This window comes from Acipenser ruthenus, chromosome 2, assembly GCF_902713425.1.
Source record: "Acipenser ruthenus chromosome 2, fAciRut3.2 maternal haplotype, whole genome shotgun sequence".
NCBI lineage: Eukaryota > Metazoa > Chordata > Actinopteri > Acipenseriformes > Acipenseridae > Acipenser > Acipenser ruthenus.
In genome coordinates this window covers 55913912-55938154 of record NC_081190.1, presented here as the reverse complement: position 1 = coordinate 55938154, position 24243 = coordinate 55913912, and the positions used below count along the sequence as shown (strand labels likewise).

Here is a 24243-nt window from a genome sequence, read left to right as displayed (position 1 = left end):
CTCAAAAGCTATACAGAACAATGGGCTCACATTCTACAATTTGTAAAAGTGTATTATTGTTATTCAAGCTACAGTATAATCTACGTGTATTCTGTGAAAGTGGTGTGTAGAGATTTGCTTTATGGTACTTTGAATGTTTGATCATATCAGAATGTATGTCCAATCGACAATAAATTAAACCGTAACAAAACTCTGATATGCCACTTATTTTCTACTGTTATCATCTTAGGCCACCAGTTCTTAAAAGCAGTCCATATTACATAACAATACATTTCCAATGAGCTTTAAGTATTTGACCAGGTATTTGACCAATTTAATGGATATTACTCAAACAGTTTATGGAAATAGGGTCTGTTGTATTGATCGAATCTTGGCGAATATCAACATGGTAAAACTTTTGTAGTATGTAGTAATGTTAATAATTCAATCAATAAATCAAGCCCGGGTGAAAAAATGGATTAATATAGAGTTCAGCAAAGGTATTTACAGCTATGGCCAAAAGTTTTGCATCACCTAGAGTTTTAGGATTGAGACATAATTACAAAGAAAAAAAATATATATAAACATAAATTTAGATATTTTACTTAACATCTGTAATCAAAGAAACTAGAAAATGATATCGCAAAAGTCTACTGGAAGCCGTAATAGTAGTACAGTATTTCATGTTAGATTTCGAAATGTTGCATTTTTCAATTTGTCTTTTTTTTGTATATGGAAAACTACAAGCAGTATGTAATTCAATATGTTAACCTAATATTATTCAGCAGGTTTCATTCGACTTTATGAAGCAAAATTAGTTAGTTAATTCTATAGGGTGATGCAAAACTTTTGGCCATAGCTGTAGATCATTAAAATATAACTTCTTCTTAGTTACTCAAAGATCACATCAAGGTGGTGAGAGTGCTTAAGATGTACCAAATGAAGCACATTTGTGAACAGAAAGCACTCACACATTCTTATTTAAAAATGCCCTTACAAATTGTTCAAGTTTTGAACACAATGTAAAAAACTATATAAATTTGGTGCGTAGCATTTGAAGTCCTCTCCAGTTAAACTCAGGAGGTCCTATTACCTTCAGGTTCTTTCACACGTTTTTAATGAATTTCTTTGATGCCACACAGTAACATCAACATTTCAAAAATGACACTTCTGGTCTTGGGGCTATAGAACATGCTTATCCAGTCATAAACAAAAGTCATTAAATAAATACCACTGTCATCAGGTGATATTTAACCTGGATAAAAGATAATTCACTCAAAGAACCAGAAACTTGCAACATATAATTGAACAAGTGCTTTTAAAATTTCACAATGACTGACTACATACAGTATTTAAAAAATAGTATTACATGCATCATACGGTACACCACATTTTACAACTATGTATCTTATACTCTGAATATTGAAGACCTAATAAGTCATGTAGCCATAGTCTTAATATAGTGTATATGAATTCATGCAAGCACCTTTTTTCTTCTTTTTCATTTTTATTGCACAACATTTTTAGTACGGTAACATAAGAGGTAGTTTTTTTAAATCAAATACTTAAAGAAAAGCTATAATCCAGCAATGCAAATGTACAACAGCAAAAACAACAAGTAGCTTGCTAAAAAGCATCCTACTATTACTTACGATAAAAAAGGTCTTAAGCTTTTTATAAGACAATTGTGCAGTATAATTCAAAGAACACTCAGTACATTTTTTTGAACATCAGTATATAAATATTATAAATATTACCGCTTTATTGGCACTGGGAGGACCTTTTACAACACAAAAAAACAGAATGTTGTCTTTATATAAAAAACACATTATTTAAGGTAATTTCCTTGATCGGTTGGTTTTATTTCTATGCATTCTTCAGCAATATCCATAATATTAGCATATGTTGCATGGCTCATGAGCTGAGCATTGCCGGCGCCAAAGCAACAACGCATGCTACTGTATTTTTTTTTTTTTTTAAGTCAGTCCTCAAGCAGCTACAGTTGAAATCTGTATTGACTTGCAATCATTTCTACCAACCAGTTTTATTTTAAAACAAAAATGATAAAACAGACTACACAAGGAAAAACAGTAAGTAGTGAGTTTATTGGTAAAATAAAAGAACCAATGGAGTGTATTTTAATGATCCAAAACTGGCACCATTTAACACTGTATCAATCAGTAGTATCTCCCACCAAGAGTGATTTATCATCATCACTAAAAGACAGTAAGACTATATTTGTTAGGGCAGTTGAATGACAGTATGGTACTATTAAGATTATTAAAATATACCCCCATGTTTATCAGCAGATTAAGGATATTTTCACACTCCTTTTAAATGGAATAGCCAAAACCATGTTTTACATACAAGTAAAACATCAGGTACTGGTTAGAAATAAGAAAGAGACCAGCATAGAGCATTTCGTAAAAAAAAAAATATATATATATTTAAAAGACTTAATAAACTAATTACATATTACTTCCCTTATTAAAAGGGAGACATGTTACTTAGCCCTCTTAACTGTATCTGTACCAAGGTATTACACTTAGAATCTGTTTGATCTTTTAACTTGATTACCCAACACTAAACTAAATAGATATGAAAACCAAGCTCAAAGTTAAACTTACGTCGACTACAGCATGTAGTTTCAGCATCAGTTTTCTTATCTACATTGATACAGCTATTTCAACAGCTATGGAATTGATGCTACTGTATGGCCCAGAGTGAGATTTCCATATGTGACATGGCTCGGTCCTAACAATGTATTGCTGCAGCAAAGCCAAATAAACTCGGACCGTAAACTCCCTCAAATGTTCCTTATGTCACCACTGCTAAGTGTGCATCGTGCTGTATAGTTTTTCCTTCATTGCTAAAATTGTCTACATTTCTTAAAAAAAAAAAAAAAAAAAAAAAAATCACCAGAAATTAGGCTGTGGTTTACAGTAAGCTATTTGTTTCAGTTGTGTGGATTTACATTCTTTCACCTTGAGTATCACCAAGAACCATTTTAGCATTTACAACTGTAATAGCATTGGATAATTAAAATGACTTTAAAATAAAGAAAAATAAGGGATTACAATAGACTAATCTGTATATTTGTTATGTTTTGTTTGATTTTTTTTAACAATGTATCAAACACCAGAATCAAATATAAAAAGGATACAGTAGTACACCTATTTTACAAGCAGCAAGCAAGTTATTTGTTACGTTCCATGGAATGTTCCTATAGACCAGAAAAACACTTTTTTTAAATGTGTATTATGTTAGTATTTTCAGGGACTGTTTAAATGTATATATCTGTGCAAGTCATTTCAAGTGGGGCACACTAAACGTGATAAATAACAAACCTTATTCAAAAATTACCTTGACATACTGGCAATTTTTTTATATATATATGAACTTGCTTTTTTTATTTTTTATTTTGTTAAGATTCAGACATGCCTTTAGCTTTAGCCACTAATACCTTCTTTTGAATCAATACTTTACAATATCAGGGTTAAGAGAGGAATATTCATTGACAAAATATTTAAAATGATAATAACTTTGCACAGACGCTTGAAGAACTGGTCAGTCTTGCCCTAGGTTAAACATTAAGACCTCAGGAATCAAACAGACTTTCCATATTCCAGCACAGTCATACTGTGCCCAAACTGCATTTGGTCTCCTAACAGACTTGTGGGCTCCCAGCATTCAGGTCCCTTTCACACTGGCATACTCTACCCAGCTTGGCACCTACTCAGGTCAGGACCCGGTGTCACGCAGGTCAGATATGTCAGAGTGTCAACCCATATCTTGAGTTGCATCATTGGGACCCGGATTAAACCGCGTACGACCCAGGTATGTGGTTTCACACTACGCAGGACTGTGACCCAGATAGCCAGAACCCGGGTCCGGACCCGACTAGAAGTGCCAGTGTGAAAGGGGCTTAAGTTAAAAGCCACACTGAGGTGTTTTCTTAACGAATTAGAAGTCAATTGCTAAACTGCTTGTTAAAGTTAATGACACCTTGATAGAAATGGCTTAGTCGATAGCTTTGTGATGGGGGGGGGGGTATAGAGGAGTAAGGAAGCAGAAGTAACAAAAAGAAACCAAAACTTGAGTAAGAGAGCTAGTGTTTGTTCCACACAAAGTACTGTTAGTTAGTGCTCCAGCTGAGAGCTACGTTTATTTTTTTTTATTTGCGGTTGTTTCGTCACCACAGTGTAAGAAAAATAAAACCAACACCACTTTAAAACTGTAAATCAAGACTCCAGCCTGATAATTTACACTGTTCTCTGCCACTCTGTCGAATTACAATTAGCAAAAGCGTGCCATCAGCAGTTTGAATACAGTATACAGATGTCAATTGTCCTCAATCACTCAGGACAATACATCAAAAACAAGTACTCGTGGGTAAGAAGCTTGTTATATCATCACGATTATGTGTACTCTAGGCTGCAGAATCCTATTTTACTACAGTATACTTGAGAAGCGATTGTCTTGTGAGGGTGCCTAGTTTAACTGCCGTGCGGTGTTATGTGTAATGGCCTTTGAATTAAAATGACATTACAGTACAGTATTTTACTGTCAGGACTACCACTGCATTTAAACATCTGCGGCTTACTTATTTTCTGTTGTGATGCAAATCTCAGAGTTTTTCATTAAGCAGATTCAAAGCTCCGCAATCCCCCCACCCCCCCTCCTCAACGTGCCGCGCCGCAGTCCCACTCCCTCTACATGCATATCACACAATAACACTGCTGTACTCAGTATGTATTCAATGAATGTCTATTCACTTTATTGAAACACATTTTCATTAACAGAGAACACAAAAAAAACACACCTGCAGTATTCAGTTTATTTGATTACAAACAATGCAGTGTTTCCTGCATCATTGCACTATCCACGCTGCATATGTGCCTAACCACATGAGATGTGATCAAATTCAAATTCAAAAACAGCTTTATTGGCTCTACACATCATTGCACTTGACCAAGTACCGTATTACATGTAGTCAGTATTTTACATTGGTTAGTATAGGAATGATTTTGTCCCATTGGTTTTGATCACTATATGCGGTTGATTCTTATATCAGTGATTCTTATAAACAAACTGCACTGTATTATATATTAGGGTTGGTGAAGCAGGCATTCTGTGCTGCTCATGAACTTGGCTATTCAACTTGTATAATTGAATACTAAATCAGTGAAACACAATCTGTATTTTAAGACGTATAAATGCTCCAGTAAACATAAGACGAAGAGTACCTGTAACATGGTTTCTTCGTGGGATGATAAACACACACACAGTGAACTCCCAGTCTCCATGTTGCTTGGTCAGGAGAAACAAACTGATCTCTTACACAGAGATCATTGATGTAATCCTTTTCAGCGCCAAAGCCAGTGTCCCTCCTCCATAAAACCCCACGTCATATCCGAATGATTGTCCAAATTTCAAAAAATAAGGCAGTAAAGAGTGGGGAAGGTGAGTAGAGTTCATCATTCTATGAAGAAACCATATTACAGGTAATCTTCTTACCTCGTATGATGAACTCCAGTGAATCACACAAAAGGATTAAGACTAGAGGGTTGTAGGTTAGATGTTAGTAGAGGAAGACACAGATTATAGGAGTAAAAGTAGGATTAAAGCAAGACACATTGAAGTTATAACGCTAATAAAGGTCTCGAATGAGACCCAGGTAACAGCGTGGCAGATATCCTGTATTGGGCAGATTTTAGTTTTGCCCCCATAGTAACCATACCTTAGCCCGTGGGTTTTGGTGGACCCTGAAGATTGTTTCTTTCTAAGGCTGTAACAGAATTTGATAGAGAATTTGTATGTTTGGAGACAGTTTTGCCCCTTGATTTTGTGAACTTTCTTACTGAGATCACTGTCACTAGAAATGCTGTTTTCCAGTTAGAAATTTTACTTGCCTGTAGCAAGTACAGGGTCCGAACCGTGGTAACATGTTTATTAAATACAGGCAAAGGCTCCCTTGAGGGACGATGTGTTTCCTTGGAGAGGGGGGGTGGGGGGGGTAACGACTCTAGACCCTCTAGGGTGGGAACCTACAGTGACATTCCGAGCTAGGTGGCATGTTGGAGATTGCAGCGATGTGAACCTTGATGATGGGTAGATGAGGTATGAAAAGAAATTTAGATAGAGACTTTGGATTGCACCAGAGGACAAATGCTTTCCATTTGCTTGTATGGACTGTCAGTACAGGGGCCCTGCTGCTATTTCCAGGATCTCACTGAGATGCAGAACCTCTTGGGCCAGTGAGGAGCTAAGAACGAGACTGATTTCATCTCAACAAACTATGTGAGTATTATTGGTCTATTGGCAGGGCGAGTATGTCTACAATTGGCCAGTAGACAAAGAAATAAATAGTTGTCTGCTGAAAACTGGAGCAATTAGTGACAGCTGGTGTTTCTTCTGTGCAAATACATCTACTTTTGTAAAAACTAGTAGTTGAATACCCCCTGTACCACATCTGGGCATATCTGTTACTTCTGGGATGTCTGGTCTGCGATGTCCTATGTCTTGTACCAGTTCAGATATTATGAAAAGGGGGCAAAACTCCCAGGCTTTTTGTATCTCTAGTGATTGATGTATGCCCTTGTTTTAAACTGGGTGGAGTGTTTTCAGCGCACAGCAGATTGCTGAAAGTCAGGATGATTTAAGTCAAGTTGTTAGTTGTGGTAACCAAGCTCACTGAAAGTCACCATCTTATGTTTTCTGTTGCGGCTCCCAGAGATGGGTTGATGTAGAGGGAAACTGGAAAAATAAAGTTCAAAGAAGAAAGGCAACATGACTGTATACTTGTGCTTCTCTTACCATAGAGATTACTGCTGCCAGTGCCCAGAAACTGCTGAAAACTGTGCTGTTGGCCTGGCCCCTACCTAGAAGAGACCCAACAGCTGATGGTTTGTGGCCATCCTCTATGTGGAATACACTCTAGGACACACTCCTCCTGAGTGTATAGAACTGGGTTCCCAGAAATAGAGAGTCTGATGTAAAGATAGAAATGGTATTTGCTTGTAGACCAATAGGCCTGTCCTGAAAAAATTGAAAAACCTTCTTCCTGTGTTCCAGGGTTTTCCCCTTTTCTTTTTTTCTTGAGAGCTTGCACTCTAATAGAACCCAGCCTGCGGATATGCCTGTCGCTGGTGCTGAGACCAAAGCAGCATCGATGTGGCCGTACGGATTAATGTCCAAGACCCAGGTAGCTGATGTATATTTTGCCACCTTGCCATTTACTTATTATGGCCCCAGAAGGACCTATATGGCCTGTACCCTTGGCCATGCTAAATGTGGGCTTACCTTTCCAAAAGGTGATAGAATCGCTGATGCCTGAAAGACCTGCTTGTTAAAAATCCTGGGAATGCGGCTCCCACAGCTGCTGAGCAGTATCGGGTCACTTGTCTCGCCTCCTTCATATGGGACAGGGGATCCTTCAGACCAGTGCCAAGAGGGGAGCCCCTTGAGAGGGGCAATTCCAGCAGACTGATCTGTGCATCTGCTGTGAACGTGGTTGTTGTCATCTGAAAAACCTACCTGCAGTGATGTCATTTGTTACATCCGACATACGTGTCAAAAGTATCACGTGCAGCCTCCAGGTAACGAGGCAGCAGACAGCTTTTCTCCCCACTTGTGTTGTTATTAGGCGACGTGCACCTTGTTGTTATTAACACACCTGTTGCATGTGGAGATGGTGCAATCCTTCTTCAGAAAGAACATAAGAGTTAACAAACGAGAGGCCATTCGGCCCATCTTGCAGTGTGGAGTAGTGGTTCGAGCTCTGGACTCTTGACCGGAGGGTCGTGGTTCAATCCCAGGTTAGGGATACTGCTGCTGTACCCTTGAGCAAGGTACTTTACCTAGACTGCTCCAGTAAAACACTCAACTGTATAAATGAGTAATTTTATGTAAAAATAATGTGATATCTTTTAACAATTGTAAATCGCCCGGGATAAGGGTGTCAGCTAGGAAATGAATAAATAATAATAATAATAATAATAATAATAGCTTATTGATCCCAGAATCTCATCAAGCAGCTTCTTGAAGGATCCTAGGATGTCCACTTCAACAACATTACTGGGGAGTTTGTTCCAGACCCTCACAATTCTCTCTGTAAAAAAGTGCCTCCTATTTTCTGTTCTGAATGCCCCTTTATCTAATCTCCACTTGTGACCCCTGGTCCCCTGGGTCAACATTGTCAATACCTTTTAGAATTCTGAATGCTTGAATCAGATCACCACGTAGTCTTCCTTTTCAAGACTGAATAGATTCAATTCTTTTAGCCTGTCTGGATACGACATGCCTTTTAAACCCGGTGTCATCCTCTTGTCCACATGGTCTGGTGTGGAAGGCCGAGGGGTGCACTGGCTTTGGTGTCGAAAAGCATTACATCAATGATCTCTGGGTAAGACTTTTGATTGAGTGGATGGATTAGTATTTAGTGGGTACATTAAATGTTGGGATTTATAACATATCTGAAACAGTGCTGTGAAAAAAAAATTGCGCTATCCCTGTATTTAACTGTTTTCTTCACCTAGTTACACATGAAACGCATCTGAATTCAAGTAATACTTGAAATGTAGGTACAGTTAACAAGTCATGTTTATTGTGTTACGTATTTTATCACATTTTGTCTGTTTGAATAACTTTATTTTGCAACGTGTCTCGAGTTTCCTGGTAAAATATTGCATATTAAAAGGTTGCTGAGGTCGTCGCCTGCTTTACAATATTATTTATGATGTTTGGGGGTATTATAGTTCTACAAATGAAATAAAACATTTAAAACGCAATGATTGTTATTTAAAGTTTTGGTCAGAAGGCTGGTGTAGAGCTTTTTTTGTTTGGATAGGACTGCGGTGTAACCAACATTCTAATTCCAGACACAGAATGTCTCTAGAGTTAAGCTGTTTTGACAATGTGCCCTGGTAGAAGATCCTAAGTGAAATTTAATGTCACTGAAATGTTAATTGTCTTTTTTTACATTACATGTATCAAGCAAAAAAAGTATTTCTAGATATATGAAGCATCTTTATACACATTTACAAAATACAGATGGCGATATACACATCACAGTGTGAATGCTGGCATTTCCAACAACTCGTAGTGTAATTACAAAAATGTAGCCTTAATAACAGCTTTCAAGGAACAATGCCACACTAAGCTTAGTTGGCCTGCTGCATTGTGAACATCAATGTTCTCTGCAAGTGGAAAACTGTGCAAAGAAGCAGCATGCACTTTGATACGAACAGTAATCAATAACTGAATGGTAGACACAGCTGTGGTAACAGGGGCTCTTGAGCTGCCATATCTTAAGTGCTAGGACTGTCTGTCTTTATACCATTCCACAAATTCATCCAGCAAGACTGGCCCTGGGGAGGAAAGATAGGTATTAATAATGGCAGGTTAATAAAAACTGCTTTTAATTTGAGAGATAACAGTTGTATAAAGAGAAAATGATTCTAAACTTTGGAATCGCCTATGTGAATAACAATACTTCAGATGTGTCCAATACAGTGTTATGTACTGGCTATACACTGGAGCTAAGGCATACCATCATTGCCCTGTGTTGATTGATTGTATCAAAAATGATCAGAGACAAAAGGTGTTAACACCTAATTTTGACCTCCCTCCCCTTAAAAACAATCAAAAAATGAATCGAAACCCGACAAAGTTATACACAGTCGTCATCTTTGTGTTACAGGATTGCATGCAATATTGAGGTTTAAGAACATCAATTTTTTGACAATACTTACAGGCCCCGTCTTCATCATAGTTACTAAGGTCAAGGTTTATTGTTCTACTGAACTCCAACACATTGCACCACTGGTCCTTGTTTATCACTTTATATTTTGATTGCTGAGTAAAAGAAAACAAAAAACAAAATGACAATTTAGGTTACAGTCCAACATTATTTGTAAAAATGTATCTGTGAAATAGTATTATTTTGTTTGATCACCAAATATACCCCCCTCCCTATTAACCACTTCTGTGCTACGGACGTACCTGGTACATCCAAAAAATCGCTTCCCCAGTGCTAAGGATGCACCTGGTAGGGCTCCCGAGTGGCGCATCCAGTAAAGGCGCTCCTCGCAGGATGTGCCCTATAGCCTGGAGATCGCAGGTTCGAATCCAGGCTATGTCACAGCCGACCGTGACCGGGAGTTCCTAGGGGGCGGCTCACAATTGGCTGAGCGCTGCCCGGGTAGGGAGGGCTTAGGTCAGCAGGGGAATCCACGGCTCACCGCGCATCAGCGACCCCTGTGGCCGATAGGGCGCCTCTGGTTCTGCAGTGGAGCCGCCAGATCTGTGTTGTCCTCCGGCACTATAGGTCTGGTGGCATTGCTGTGGATCTGCAGTGCGAAAAATGACGGCTTGGCAGGAGCACGTTTCGGAGGACGCGTGTTCCAGCCGCCGTTTCCCGAGTCGGCAGGGGGGGTTGCAAGCGGTGAGCCGAGGATACAGATAATAATTGGGCATGCTAAATTGGGGAGAAAACCGGCGTAAAAAAATTGGCGACGACTAAATTTAAAAAAAAAAAAAAAAAAAAGGATGCACCTGGTACGTCCAATTGAAATACATGGTAAAAAAAAAAAATTTATTTAATCTGGATCTGTTTTTTTACCCGGGGGAGCTCATCGAGGCGTTATTACATAACATATTAGTTTGGTGGCTTTAATGTCATTATATTACACGGTTAAAATATCTTCAATCTGACGAAGTTGCTAAATGTAATGAACAGCCTATTTCAACGGAACCGGCGCCCTGTGTTTGGCTTGTACTGTGAAACATCGAGAATTAAAAAAAAAAAAAAAAAAAAAAAAATCTATGCGTAACTTTCGTTTTCTTTTCAATGTGGACTGATTATAAAAAAAACCTACCTTTGATTAGTAGCTGTTTTATCAAGCTGTGCTTCATGACATCAGCTTTGAAGTAACATCTGGCTCTCTGTCTACATCTTGTTTTGTTGATGTTGACGGTAGATACCGGAAGTATGCTGATACTTCCTGCTCCTGACTATAATCACATGACACCATGTAACGTATTGAGTGTGTGGGATGTACTGTAGTTGCAAATTTTTTTTTTTGGTCCAGTGGTGTAAATTCAGTGATCAGAGGGTAAAAATAAACATTAGGAACCACGTGCTTTTTGTATATAGTTACTGTGTGTGACACCTTGTATCTTAGACTTCTTGTGTCTGGTTGGAGAGAAACCGTTAGCATAAAGGTGCACCTATTTGGTATTTTTTAATTTGGGACACTCAGGGCTATTCAAAACCTGTGGAACAAAAGCTGTCAGATTCACAGGTCCAAATATAGGGAAAAACAAGTGATTCTTGCCATCTACAGTGGCATTACCACAAATTGTAGAAGGCTTATGGGTAACACACCATTGACATGCAAGGTCATGTTACCCATTTCTAAAATTCTCATTTTGTGCAGTTTCAAAAAATGTATACTTATGCCAGCGTATCTCATTCTTTGGTGGCGTGGGTTGCTATCGACAGTGGGTTGCATATTTCGGAGAGTGGGAAGGTCAAAGTGGCCTGGTGTCTGTCTAGAGCATGTAAACCCCCCAAAACCAATGAAGAGATTTCCACATAGGCACAGGCACTTCCAGCAGCTTAAAAGTTTCTACATTTTCCATCAAATAAACATTCACATTATAGTGACTAAATGTGATGCAGGTATAATGCTTTTTAAGCAACTTTTTCTTTTTTTTTTTTACAATTAGATGTATTTTGTAGTCATGTGACCAAATAAACAAAAAAAACAAATTGGCACCAATAGAAAATAGAGTAATTTTGATATAAAACAAATTCACAAAATGCCTCTAACATAGGAAATTACCAGGGCCTTAGCACAAAAGTGGTTAATTTGTTCAGAGAGCCTCACAATATAATAAAACAATCGAAACACTTATAGTGCCTTGTTCTTGCTGATATTTTCGAGTTTATTTGTTGCGTGTGTTGCATTTACTGACAATCACATTTGCTGGTGATTATTGTTTAGTAGTGCAGTTTATATTAACTATGACGTCACTTATTTAGTATTCAACTAAGCTGCCCATTGACAGAAAAGTAGTGCTCAGAGAAGTTTGTAGTTCGCTACAAAAAAAAATTAGAGGGAACACTGGTCCCTACCATACGATGTTGTGAATGGTACGGTACACTTTTTAATCAAGCCAAAACATCCAGCAACCCCCTATTGGGTTGTACACCTGTTCATCACACATCACTTCATAAAAAACTAATTGTGTGACCAAATAAAAATTACAAAACAGTACCTCTAAAAATTGATTGAACACAGGAAAAAGAGGCCATGTTTTTCCCAACAGAAGACCCAGCATACATTTGGCAGTGTTAATGTCTAAGCTCCTTTGGTCCTTCTCCTGTTGAAAAACATTACAGAAGAATAATTAGGGTCGAAGATCAGAGTTTGTGGTAAAGAATCACTGGGACAGACTACTGCAAAGTTCACTGTTATAACACCAATGGAATATATTGTTATCACCAAAGCATTACAATGGCAAAATGATTATAGTCTTGAAATAAGAAACTTTCTAACAATGTAGTGAGGAAAACAGCATTATATTTGGCATAATTCTAAAAAAACAAATCAAAACATTAAAATTCCCTGGAGTATGGAATGCTGTCCCATGTTTCCCTTTTTTTTTTTTTTTTTTTAGTTTTTCTCTTCCTAATTACATCCACTAACACTTCATGGTTTGCTTTTATTGTTTAGCTATCTGACATGCTTCCTGGTACTACCCATAATAAAACTGTAATTCTGTGTTACTTCAACAGGTGCTCTTCTTGCTTAGAGGAACTACTTTGAAATTTGGACTCGGAAAGAACGATTTTTCCTACTCACCCTTGCAAAGTCAAAAGCGTATCTGTAAATAAGTTTAAAATGTGTTGACTCATTTAGTACAGATCTCAAGTACTCCAGGGAATTTCTTAACTTCTCTGTTGTATCACACCTAAAGTAACAAATAAAAAAACAAAACAAAAAAAAACAATATGAGTAGCTATAACTGCCTTTCAGATTGTCAGACTTCTGTCCAAAGCCTTTATCACCACCACGTTCACATTAAAGCGTAGTGAAAATACTAATTAGAATCTGATGAAGGGGACTGAACATTTTAATGAACATGAACATAAATATGCCATTTCACTTGGAAGCATGAGAAAAATCTGTGTATAAAAGAAATGTTCTAAAGGCCAATACAAATGCAGATCTTCAAAAGAATGTCAGTTTAAGACTTAACATTATAACCTACAGTACATTTTCATCATCAAGCTGTTACCATCTTATGAAAAGAAAGATCTGTAATTACGAAACAGACAAGTTTAGGAGACATAGTAGAAACAGACTGAAATGATTCCTTACTGCAATGCACCCATTCCTTTTAACCATTCCTGCAAAGTGAAGTAACCCATGTTCTGTGCATCCAGCTTCCAGGCTAGAACAAGCATCACAACCTGCACACGACAACATGGAAAACACACTTTTACACTTAGCCATGACTGTAATAAAACTACATGCCATGCAATTACTGAAAAGCTAAGAATAGCCCTGGTTATCACCAGCAGCAAAATCTGAAATAATCAATTGAAAGCAAATATCACTAACTTGTATTTGAAAAGTATTTTACATAGAAGTATCCAGGAAAATGGTTAAATAAAACAAGGAAGATGGCAGTACACTTAAATATACCTGTTCATCTAAATATCACAAGAAACTGCTAGAAACTTGGCTAATTACAAGCTGTATTTATTGTCTTGCTATACGTTACTGACATATTGTTAATTAAATATTACTGATATACTTTGTATTAGGGATTTTAATCTTGACATTTTCTATTGATCGATTAATCATCCGATCTACGCAACTCATTAAATCACCCGTTAGCTAGCGATGTAAAATTGTATCAAAAGACAATTACAAGTAATACAAGTTTCAAAATGCCAGCTAATGCATAACATACATATTTACTGACATGTAATTTGACAGTTTGAAAATATTTGAATAAAGTTAGCCAAAGCGCGTCATTTAAAAATATTAACAGACTAACAAATGTAACTTACAGAGTACTATTTTATTAACCCTTTGCGTTCCTATGTTGGACCTGGTCCGACACTGCAATTAATCCTATCAGGTCCAATGTCAGACCTTGTCCGACATCATCAAAAAGACACAAAAAATGGGTTTTTAGTCGTTTTTTTCTCCGGAAAAAGCCGAGAAAACCATTCAATGGCCGAGTGGTAACAACAGTTACGTATCTCATGAATAGTCATACATGGCCCTGGTATCAGATAACGGGGCGGTAAGTAAGTAAACAATCTGAATGGTACTGTATCAGCGCACAGAGAACACAGACATTTGCAGAGCTTTTTTGAGATGTTATAGTAATAAAATAATGACTTGGATCGCATTATTGAGAAGTTTGGTGATAAAACGAGTGATCAGGAGATGATCGATCGGTATGTACCACTATTATTATTATTTATTTATTAGCATCTGTGAAAGCGATATGAACGAAAGGGTGGGGTGGGGCTGGAGATGCCTAGTGAGTGCTTTGTTGATATGCAGGGCCTTTTAAACCCGTTTGACTGTGAAAAAAAACACTTCTAAAAAGCACGTCTAAAATTAACTGCACGTGTGAAAGTAAATTGGACCCGACGTGCCTGACGCGCATTTAATAAATGGACTGCAAAGGGTTAAGGTTAGCTATAGAGAAATTGTATTTACTGGGTCTATCTTATTTTAGTTAGCTTAAAAAAAAGAATGATATTGCTGTTAAGTTTCCGATACCATTTAAAAGAAATACGTTGAATTAAAAAAAAAAAAAAAAAAAAAAAAAAAAAAAAAAAAATCGATAAACGATAAACTTGTAGTACTGCCGTGAAAGCAATGCAAACGTTGCAACTTTTTTTCTTCATTCTGAGACATTATGAAATACTGGGTATACCTTCCAGTTGCCCTTTGACATTTTTCAAGATTTCTTTTTCATGTCTATATTTTTTTAATACTGCTCTCAGGTAGAGAAGATTAATCAATTAATTAATCGATCAAAGCCCCCAGGTGTGATTAATCACTTAATCATTAAATCAATTAAAATCCCTATTTGTATTAAGCAAACTGTGTTTGGGTTTAAAAGTCAATGCCATAAAGTGAATCATACTTCACTTGCCAATACACAGTACCTGTTCACAAGATGGATCTGTCTGTTACAATTAGTCGGTATAACATGCCTATGGTGAATAATAATCTGCAGTGCAGCTCCTAGACATTGAGAAAATGCTATAAGAACCACTCAGAATGATTACATCATAAAAAGGTAGGAGGACAGATTTTTATATATTATATATATATAATATATATATATATAATATATATATATATAATATATATATATATATATATATATATATATATATATATATATATATATACACACACACACACACACACACACACACATACACACACACATATAATAAATACATATATATAAAACTGCAGTGTACAAAATTGAAGGCATATGAAAGAGTTTTTTAAAAAAATGTACACAAAAAGTTTAAAAGATTAAACAATCTTATTTTCAGGACGTTTCAGGCAAAAGCCCTTCAGCGGTTTAGAAACTTTTCTTTTCCCTTTTCTTTTTAAACAGCTTTTAAACTTTTTGTGTATATATATATATATATATATATATATATATATATAGACACACACACACACACACACACACAAAGTGCAGGCAAAGTAAAGTATTGGACAGAGTATATATTCAACCACAGTTTGTACACAATTGCTGTGTGTTGTAAAGGAAAGTATAGTTCAGTTGTCATAGTACCTGGAACTACATTTCCCAGGATATAATAGGTGTCCAGACAGGTACTTACCTGGTGTTAATTAGAAACACCTGCGATCAGTTAAGGCAGGTATTTATGCAGGGTTGAAGCAACAGTGCAGGGTCTTTAACAAGGCTCAGTCCTGCCCACAGACCCAGTGTGTTGCAGCAAACTCTAAGTTCCCTTTCAAGTCGAAAATAACCATCAAGGTATGGGACATTGCCGTCAGGCAGTAGGGATTGGCTGAGCTTTATGTCAAAGCTGCAGATAGGCCTCCGCGCAAGCTGCCGTGTAAGCCCGCCCCCTTGGGAGCTTACTATACGCAGCGCGCGGAGAGTCACTTCCTCTTTTGCCTTCAGCATCAGTAGCGGTAGGACTTAGAGCTATTTTGACTGATTGTACTCACTTAGGCTTGAGAAGCTGGTTTATCCCCTTCTCCGAGTTTATTTCAGTTATTATTATTATTATTGTATTGTATTATTTTAGGATATATTTTGTGTCTACATTATATATTCCTTTTCGCTTTGCTTCGGCATTGCGTTCTTCGTGGTCTCCCCGTCTTTCCTCTGTTCCTTATATTTACTGTGTGGGTTTTTTGTATATATATTTTCTATATATATTATATTTTGTGTAATTATATTGTTATATATATTTACATTGTGTGTCGGACGCGTGTTGCGTTGGCCTTGGCCACGCGCAATTCCATCCTCGGTCTAGCTTAGGCTAACCGTGTGTGTGTGTGTGCGGGTAGTCTGCTCTGCAGTGTCCCCCCCCCCGCGGCACGTTCCCGCCACGTGGTATTGCACTACACTCCCTTTCCTTCTGCAGCGTCCACAAAAAAAAAAAAAAAAAAAAAGTTTTTCCCTTCACTTACAGACCAACGTGCAAAATCCCCAGCACCTTCAGGTAGGTATTGCACAGCATCAGACACTGTACCAGCACTTTGCGTCTCCGCTTGGCGGGTCAGCTGACACTTAGGCGTCTGTGCTAGCGTTCCACGCTCGGTACTCGCGCTTCGGCGCTCGCGCTCCGGCGCTTTTGGTGTCAGCGCTTGTGTGCTTGGTGCAGCGCTTCGGCGCTTTGTGCAGCGCTTCTGCGCTTGGTGCTTAGTGCTTCTGCACTTGGGGCTCAGTGCTCGACGCACGTTCCATCAACGTCGGTGCTCGGCGCTTGGCGCCTCGACGCACGCACCCTCGACGCACGCACCTCGGTGCTCGACGCTTCGGCGCTCGACGCCTCAACGCACGCACCCTCGACGCCTCGGCGCTCGACGCACGCACTTCAGGTGCTTGTCGCTTGGTGCCCAGCGCTTCGGCGCTCGACGCGCGCACCTCGGCTCTTCGTCATTGACGTCAATATGTCTGGGTTCCACCGTTGTGTGACCTGTCAGGCCAAGTTGCCTGCCAGCGACCCTCACGAGGACTGCGTCGCATGTTTAGGGCCGGACCATGCAGCATCTGCCCTGGCAGACAGGGCATACTGCCAGCTATGTGCGGGGTTTCAAACACGCACCCTGCGCCAGAGAGCTAGGAAGGCGGTGGGAGGTCGTTCCCCATCCTCGGGCTCGTCCCACACCGTCTCGGCCCCACCATCGTCTATCGTGTCGCTGCCGGCGACGTCTCAGCCTATGAGCCCATCTTCCCAGCTTACAGCTGGTCAAAGGTCTCCAATTAGGCGTGCTCGGGAACGTTCCCGCAGCCCCTCCTCTCGCGGGGCTCGCCCCCGTCGGGAGTCGCGATCCAGATCTCGATCGCCTCGCCGGAGAAGGCACTCCCGCTCCCCTCGAAGGGGTAGACGGCATCAAGACACATCTGGGGTGGCTGAGCTCACCTCCAAGATGTCGCAGTTTATGGAGCTCATGATGGGACAACAATCCCTCCTCATGACTCTAGCGAATGTGGCGCCTCGGGCCCCAGAGATGGTTACCGGACCCAGCGCTAGTCAGCCGATGGTTCCTCCACCAGTTCCCCAGGAAGTAGAGTGGGAAGCCGATGCTGTCTCAAGGGACGCATCTGACGCAGACCCGCTCTTTGAAGACACAGAGCCTGAGGTGGCATCCCAGCACTCTGGGCAGGACGACCCTGAAGTGCTGGATACTAATGACCCTATCTGGTCAGTGGTGGAGAGGGCAGCCCGTCATCTGGGCGTGGACTGGCCTGCATCAGAGCCAACACGTCGCTCTCTATTTGAATTGCCATCGGCTCCGCCCCTTCAGTCCAGGATGCTCCCGGCATTCCCGGATTTTATTAAGGAGGTGCAGTCCACCTGGGGAGCACCGGCCTCCGCCCCTGCGACTTCTCGCAAGGCTTCGGCCTTCACCATGCACGGGGCGAGCGAAGCTGGGCTGGCGTTGTTTCCGCCAGTGGGCGCCGCGTTCGCCGCGCTAGTAAAGACGCCGACACTTTCGGGGCTGGCTAAGGACCCTTCCTGCCCTAACAGGCAGTGTAGGATTACGGAGGCCCACCTAAAAAAGGGTTATGCCGCGGCTACAGAGGCAGTTAGACTGTCCAACGTGGCCAGCCTCCTGACAGTCTACCAGGCGGCGCTGATTCGCGACCTGTCTGAATCCCCATCCGTCAGGCTCAGAACCGAGCTGGGTGCAGTTGCACAGCTCTTGGTCAGGCTGGCTCAGCTAAATGCGCGAGCACAGGGCAGGAGCATTGCTTCCCTCGTAGTGGCAAGGAGGCAGCTATGGCTCTCACAGGCCAGGGTACAGGAGCCTGATAAGGCCCCGTTGCTAGATGCTCCTATATCCCCGGGGCACACGTTTGGCCCAGCGGTGGAGGAGATGCTGCAACGCTCCGTCAAGGCGCGTGAGGCGTCGCAGCAGTTGGCTAAGATGTGGCCAAGCAAGCCTTTCCAGCCAAGGCGGCCGCAGGAGCGCCAATGGCGCAGGGCGCCGCCGCAGCAGCAGGCGCACCCACAGGGCAGTAAAACCGCCCCTTCGGGGGTTGCAGCACGCAGCCAACCCGCGTTTGCAAGACCGCAGCGCGGAGGGTGGCGCCCCAGAGGAGGTAGCAGACCACGCCCTCGTGGCTCTGGTCAGGCCCCTCGTGAGCGAGCGCAGCCTAAGCAGCCCTGAGAAACCCCGGCAGCCGTTAACCCACCCCTACACTGTTCCACAGCTCCTGTTCTGGCAACAATGCACCAACGACATCTGGGTGCGCAAAACTATAATCACCGGGTACACCCTTCAATTCCGGTTAAAACCTCCCCCCTTCAGGGGAGTGGTGGTAACTGCAGTGAAGGACTCGGTTCAGTCCTCAGCTCTAAATGCAGAAATACAGGCATTGCTCAAGAAGCGTGCCATTCAACTAGTAGACCCTGCTCTGACCGACCAGGGGTTCTACTCCAAATACTTCCTTGTGCCAAAGAAGGACGGCGGGCTCCGCCCTATTCTAGACCTACGGGTGTTGTCGTTCAAGATGCTTACGCACAGGCACATTGTCCAGTCTGTCCGGCAGGGCGACTGGTTTACCACCGTAGACCTCACAGATGCGTACTTTCACGTTCCCATCTGTCCGGGTCACAGGAAGTACCTACGTTTCGCATTTCAGAGCAGGGTCTACGAGTTTTGTGTCCTGCCATTCGGCCTGTCTCTAGCTCCTCGAACCTTTTCGAAGTGTATGGACGCCATTTTAGCCCCCTTGCGGGTTCAAGGCGTTCGACTGCTGAACTATCTGGACGACTGGCTCGTCTGCGCGCAGTCAAAGGAGCAGTTGGCACAGCACACAGTGATGGTTACAGACCATCTTCAGCGGCTAGGTCTGAAGGTCAATCCAGACAAGAGCCGCCTCGTGCCCAGCCAACAGACCGAGTTTTTGGGTCTGCATCTGGACTCAGTGTCCATGGAAGCGACCCTATCGACACAAAGAGTTGCCTCATTAGAGCGGTGTCTCTCCCTATTCAGGTTGAGAGAAACAGTCAGCATGGAGCTCTGTCAGCGCATGCTGGGGTTGATGGCTGCCGCCTCGCAAGCCCTTCCTTTGGGCTTACTACACCAGAGACCTCTGCAGGCCTGGTTCAATGCCTTCGCGTTGCACCCGCGGAGAGACAAGCACCGCAGGCTGAGGGTATCCCGAACCTGCTGGGAAGCATTACGCTGGTGGAGAGTTCAGTCGAACATCCGCCAGGGCGTGCGCTTGGGTCCCATCTTCCGAAGGGAAGTTATCACAACCGACGCTTCCAACCAAGGTTGGGGAGCAGTCTGGAACGGGACAGGGACCCGTGGAGTGTGGTCAGGACCCTGGAGGTCAGCCCACATCAACGCTCTGGAACTCAGAGCAGTGGACCTCGCCCTTCGGCACTTCTTGCCAGTGCTTCTAGACAAGCACGTGTTAGTGCGGTCAGACAACACCACAGTAGTGGCGTATATCAATCGCCAGGGCGGATTGCGGTCCCCAGGTCTTCACCAGATGGTAACGCGGCTGTTGCTCTGGGCTCAACCGCGGTTAGCCTCTCTGCGTGCAGTTCATCTGCCGGGCAGAGTCAATTATGCAGCGGATCTCCTGTCCAGAGGAGGTCCTCTTGCGGGCGAATGGCGTCTTCACCCTCGGGTGGTAGAGCGCATTTGGGACTGGTTCGGCACAGCGCAAGTCGATCTCTTCGCTTCGCGAGAGACCACGCACTGCCCCCTATGGTTCTCGGTGAAGGACCTCGACAGCCCCCTAGGAGTCGATGCACTGGCTCACGAATGGCCGCCAGGGCTCCTGTACGCATTTCCACCGATTTCGATGCTCCCCGCCTTCTTGGAGAAGGTCAGGGTAGAGCAAGCGACAGTGATTCTGATCGCTCCTCGGTGGCCTCTGAGGATATGGTTCCCGAGTCTAGTGCAGTTGTTGCACGGTCGCCCGAGGGAGCTCCCTCTGCGAGCGGACCTGTTGTCCCAAGCCCAAGGAGGGCTATGGCATCCGAACCCCAAGCTCATGCAGCTATGGGCTTGGCCCCTGAGCGGGAGCGCCTGTCAGCCTTAGGGCTTTCAAAGTGCCAGGGCGCCCTCCACTCGGTCGCAATATACGTATAAGTGGCAATTATTTCAGAGTTGGTGTCTGGCTGAGGGCCATGACCCGGTCTCCTGCCCTATGGCAGTGATATTACAGTTTCTGCAGAAGCTGTTAGACGAGGGTAAGTCTCCCTCTACACTTAAAGTGTATTTGGCCGCTATTTCGGCTTGCCACGTATGCATTGACGGGTTATCACCTGGTTGCCATTTTTTGGCATCTCAGTTTCTGAAAGGCGCAAGACGCTTGCGGCCTCCAAGAACGACCAGTTTACCGTCGTGGAGCCTTGATGTGGTGCTAGAAGCCCTTGCCAAGGCACCGTTTGAGCCTCTCCACAGCGTGGATATGAAGCTCATATCTATTAAGACTGCGTTTTTGCTGGCTGTAGTATCAGCAAAACGCGTGAGCGAGTTACATGCACTGTCAGTGCATCCTTCTTGTACTCGTTTTGCAGGAGACGGTTCTAAGGTCTCCATGCGCCCTAATCCGGCCTTTTTACCAAAGGTTATATCCCCGTTCCACATGAACCAGTCAGTCGAGTTGATGGCGTTCCATCCTCCTCCTTTTTCTTCCCCAGAGGAAGAGCGGTTACACATGCTCTGCCCTGTGAGGGCATTGAGGTGTTATATTGACCGCACAAGGACTGTGAGGCAGACAGAACAGTTGTTCATATGCCATGGTTCTAGATCTTTGGGTCAGCCGCTGTCTAAACAGCGCCTTTCCCACTGGATAGTGGATGCTATTAAATTAGCGTATGAATCTGCAGGCCTTCCACCACCAGGGCAGTTGAAGGCGCATTCTACCAGGGGTATGGCGACATCCTGGGCCCTCTTTCGAGGGGTGCCGGTGTCTGATATTTGCGCGGCAGCCAGTTGGGCTACGCCGCATACTTTCATGAGGTTCTACAGGCTAAATGTGCTGGAATCCTCTGCTCCGTCATTTGGAGCATCTGTGTTGCACTCTATGACGCCTCAGGTTGCGGACGTCTAGAGTAGGTGACAATATGGTGTGACTATTCCACCTTGGGACAGGTGTCATTGCGAGCATAGACGCTGAGGCGCAGCTTCGCATATGTGTAGATGTACTGCCTACGCAGTTGCGTTATGACGTAAGTCTGTCCTACTGCCGAGAATCCTCCCTCGCGACGGCTTGGGTACACTGTTCCCATACCTTGATGGTTATTTTCGACTTGAAAGGGAACGATAGGTTGCGGATGCAACCCCGGTTCCCTGAAAGAGAAAATAACCATCAAGCCACGAGGTCGCTCTGGAGGCCTTCACGGCCTGAAGGGCAAAAGAGGAAGTGACTCTCCGCGCGCTGCGTATAGTAAGCTCCCAAGGGGGCGGGCTTACACGGCAGCTTGCGCGGAGGCCTATCGGCAGCTTTGACATAAAGCTCAGCCAATCCCTACTGCCTGACGGCAATGTCCCATACCTTGATGGTTATTTTCTCTTTCAGGGAACCGGGGTTGCATCCGCAACCTATCGATATCGTCTCTACTCTCTATTAAAGAGATATTCAAAGTGTTTTGATCGGGAAACGGCTTAGCCGTCCGATATTACCGTTTACTTTCATCCTGAAGTATTTAGATTGGTTCTCCAGTGTGGAGATAGGCTTTGTTTTGTGTTGTTTGATTTGAAAACCAGTATTGTACTTTTATCATTTACAACTTCAAAGAAATTAAATATACAAACACCTTCTAGTTTTGTACCAAATTGCTGCTGTTGTGAGTCTCCTTGGTTTACACTAGAAGACCGTGGTAAAAGAACAGAGAACTGTGACTAAAAGCACTCCACTTCGTCACAATATAGTCAGCACTCACATATCCGACCCTATCAAATTTTGACTTCAGTGACGGTTAAACGCGTGTGACGCATATCTGATTATTTCATTTTGGCCAATTCCACCTCTTGTGCGTTTTTCAGGTAACACAAAAATGATACAATATCAAAAATACATATCTGAAAGGACTGTTTTAAAATAAGCAGGCTTCCATTTAAATGTACTGTATTGGTGTTGTTGGTACAGTACTATATTTTCAACAGAAGTATTTTAATTCAGAACGACACGATAATGAAAATATCACTTGCCAAGAGATAACACGTGGATTGTAATACAGTACATACTTTTAAATCTGTCATGTATTGTAGCAGTATGTAAAATTCCCTGTTGTCGACCCAACAGCAAAATTTTAAAAAAATGTTACCCATGCACAGAACTGCATACAGTGTAAAAGATAATGCAATTTAGCAAAAGATTAAAAAAAAAAAAAACACAACACCACCACCACACGCAGAATTAAAACAGTATCCAAAGATGCAGAATATATAGTGCCTTGCATAAGTATTCACCCCCTTGGACTTTTCCACATTTTGTAGTGTTACAACCTGGAATTAAAATGGATTTAATTAGGATTTTTTGTCACTGATCTACACAAAATAGTCCATAATGTCGAAGTGGGAAAAAAAAAATCTACATATTTTTCAAAATTATTTACAAATAAAAAACTGAAAAGTCTTGATTGTATAAGTATTCACCCCCTTTGCTGTGACACTCCTAAATAAGCTCTGGTGCAACCAATTGCCTTCAGAAGTCACATAATTAGTTGAATGGAGTCCACCTGTGTGCAATTAAAGTGTCACGTGATCTCAGATTAAATACACCTGTTTCTGGAAGGCCCCAGAGTTTGTTAGAGAGCATATCTAAACAAACAGCATCATGAAGACCAAGGAGCTATCAAAACAAGTCCGGGATAAAGTTCTGGAGAAGCACCAATCAGGGTTGGGTTATAAAAAAATATCCCAAACTTTGAACATCCCCCAGAGCACCGTTAAATCCATTATTAAAAAATGGAAAGAATATGGCACAACCGCAACTCTGCCTAGAGAAGGCCGTCCACCAAAACTCAGTGACCAGGTAAGGAGGGCATTAATCAGAGAAGCAACCAAGAGGCCAATGGTAACTCTGAAGGAGCTGGAGAGATCCACAGCTGAGATGGGAGAAACAATCCATGGGACAACAATAACCCGGACGCTCCACAAAGCTGAGCTTTATGGAAGAGTGACGAGAAGAAAGCCATTGCTGAAAAAACCCATATCAAATTCCGTTTGGATTTTGCCAAAAGGCATGTGGGAGACACAGCAAACATGTGGAAAAAGGTTCTCTGGTCTGATGAGACCAAAATGGAACTTTTTGGCCTTAGCGCAAAACTCTATGGGTGTCTGTCACAAAGACGGCCAGAGTGGGTGGCGTCAGACCAGACAGGAATTCAAAACAAAGACAGTGGTTGATGATGAGCTGAGTGCAATGGCTGCACTCAGCGTTTATTAACAAATAAAAGGGTTGAAAACAGCACAAAACACGGGACACGGCACTACACGCCAAAATAAAAAGACAAACAAAACGTACTAC

General features: G+C 42.2%; 1 protein-coding gene across 8 annotated transcripts in view; it reads right to left on the bottom strand.

The window, feature by feature from the left end:
- Window positions 1-8562: 8562 nt before the first annotated feature.
- LOC117409456 (DCN1-like protein 4) overlaps window positions 8563-24243 on the bottom strand; it is a 34051-nt gene continuing 18370 nt past the window's right edge. For all 8 annotated transcript variants that reach the window (XM_034015544.3, XM_034906125.2, XM_034906131.2 and 5 more), the window contains 5 exons: window positions 13368-13459; window positions 12849-12957; window positions 12262-12366; window positions 9732-9834; window positions 8563-9347 (listed from right to left, as the gene is read on the bottom strand). In XM_034015544.3, the coding sequence (XP_033871435.1) occupies window positions 9295-9347; window positions 9732-9834; window positions 12262-12366; window positions 12849-12957; window positions 13368-13459 (462 nt within the window). In that variant the 3' untranslated portion in view covers window positions 8563-9294. The remainder of the gene's footprint in view (window positions 9348-9731; window positions 9835-12261; window positions 12367-12848; window positions 12958-13367; window positions 13460-24243) is intronic.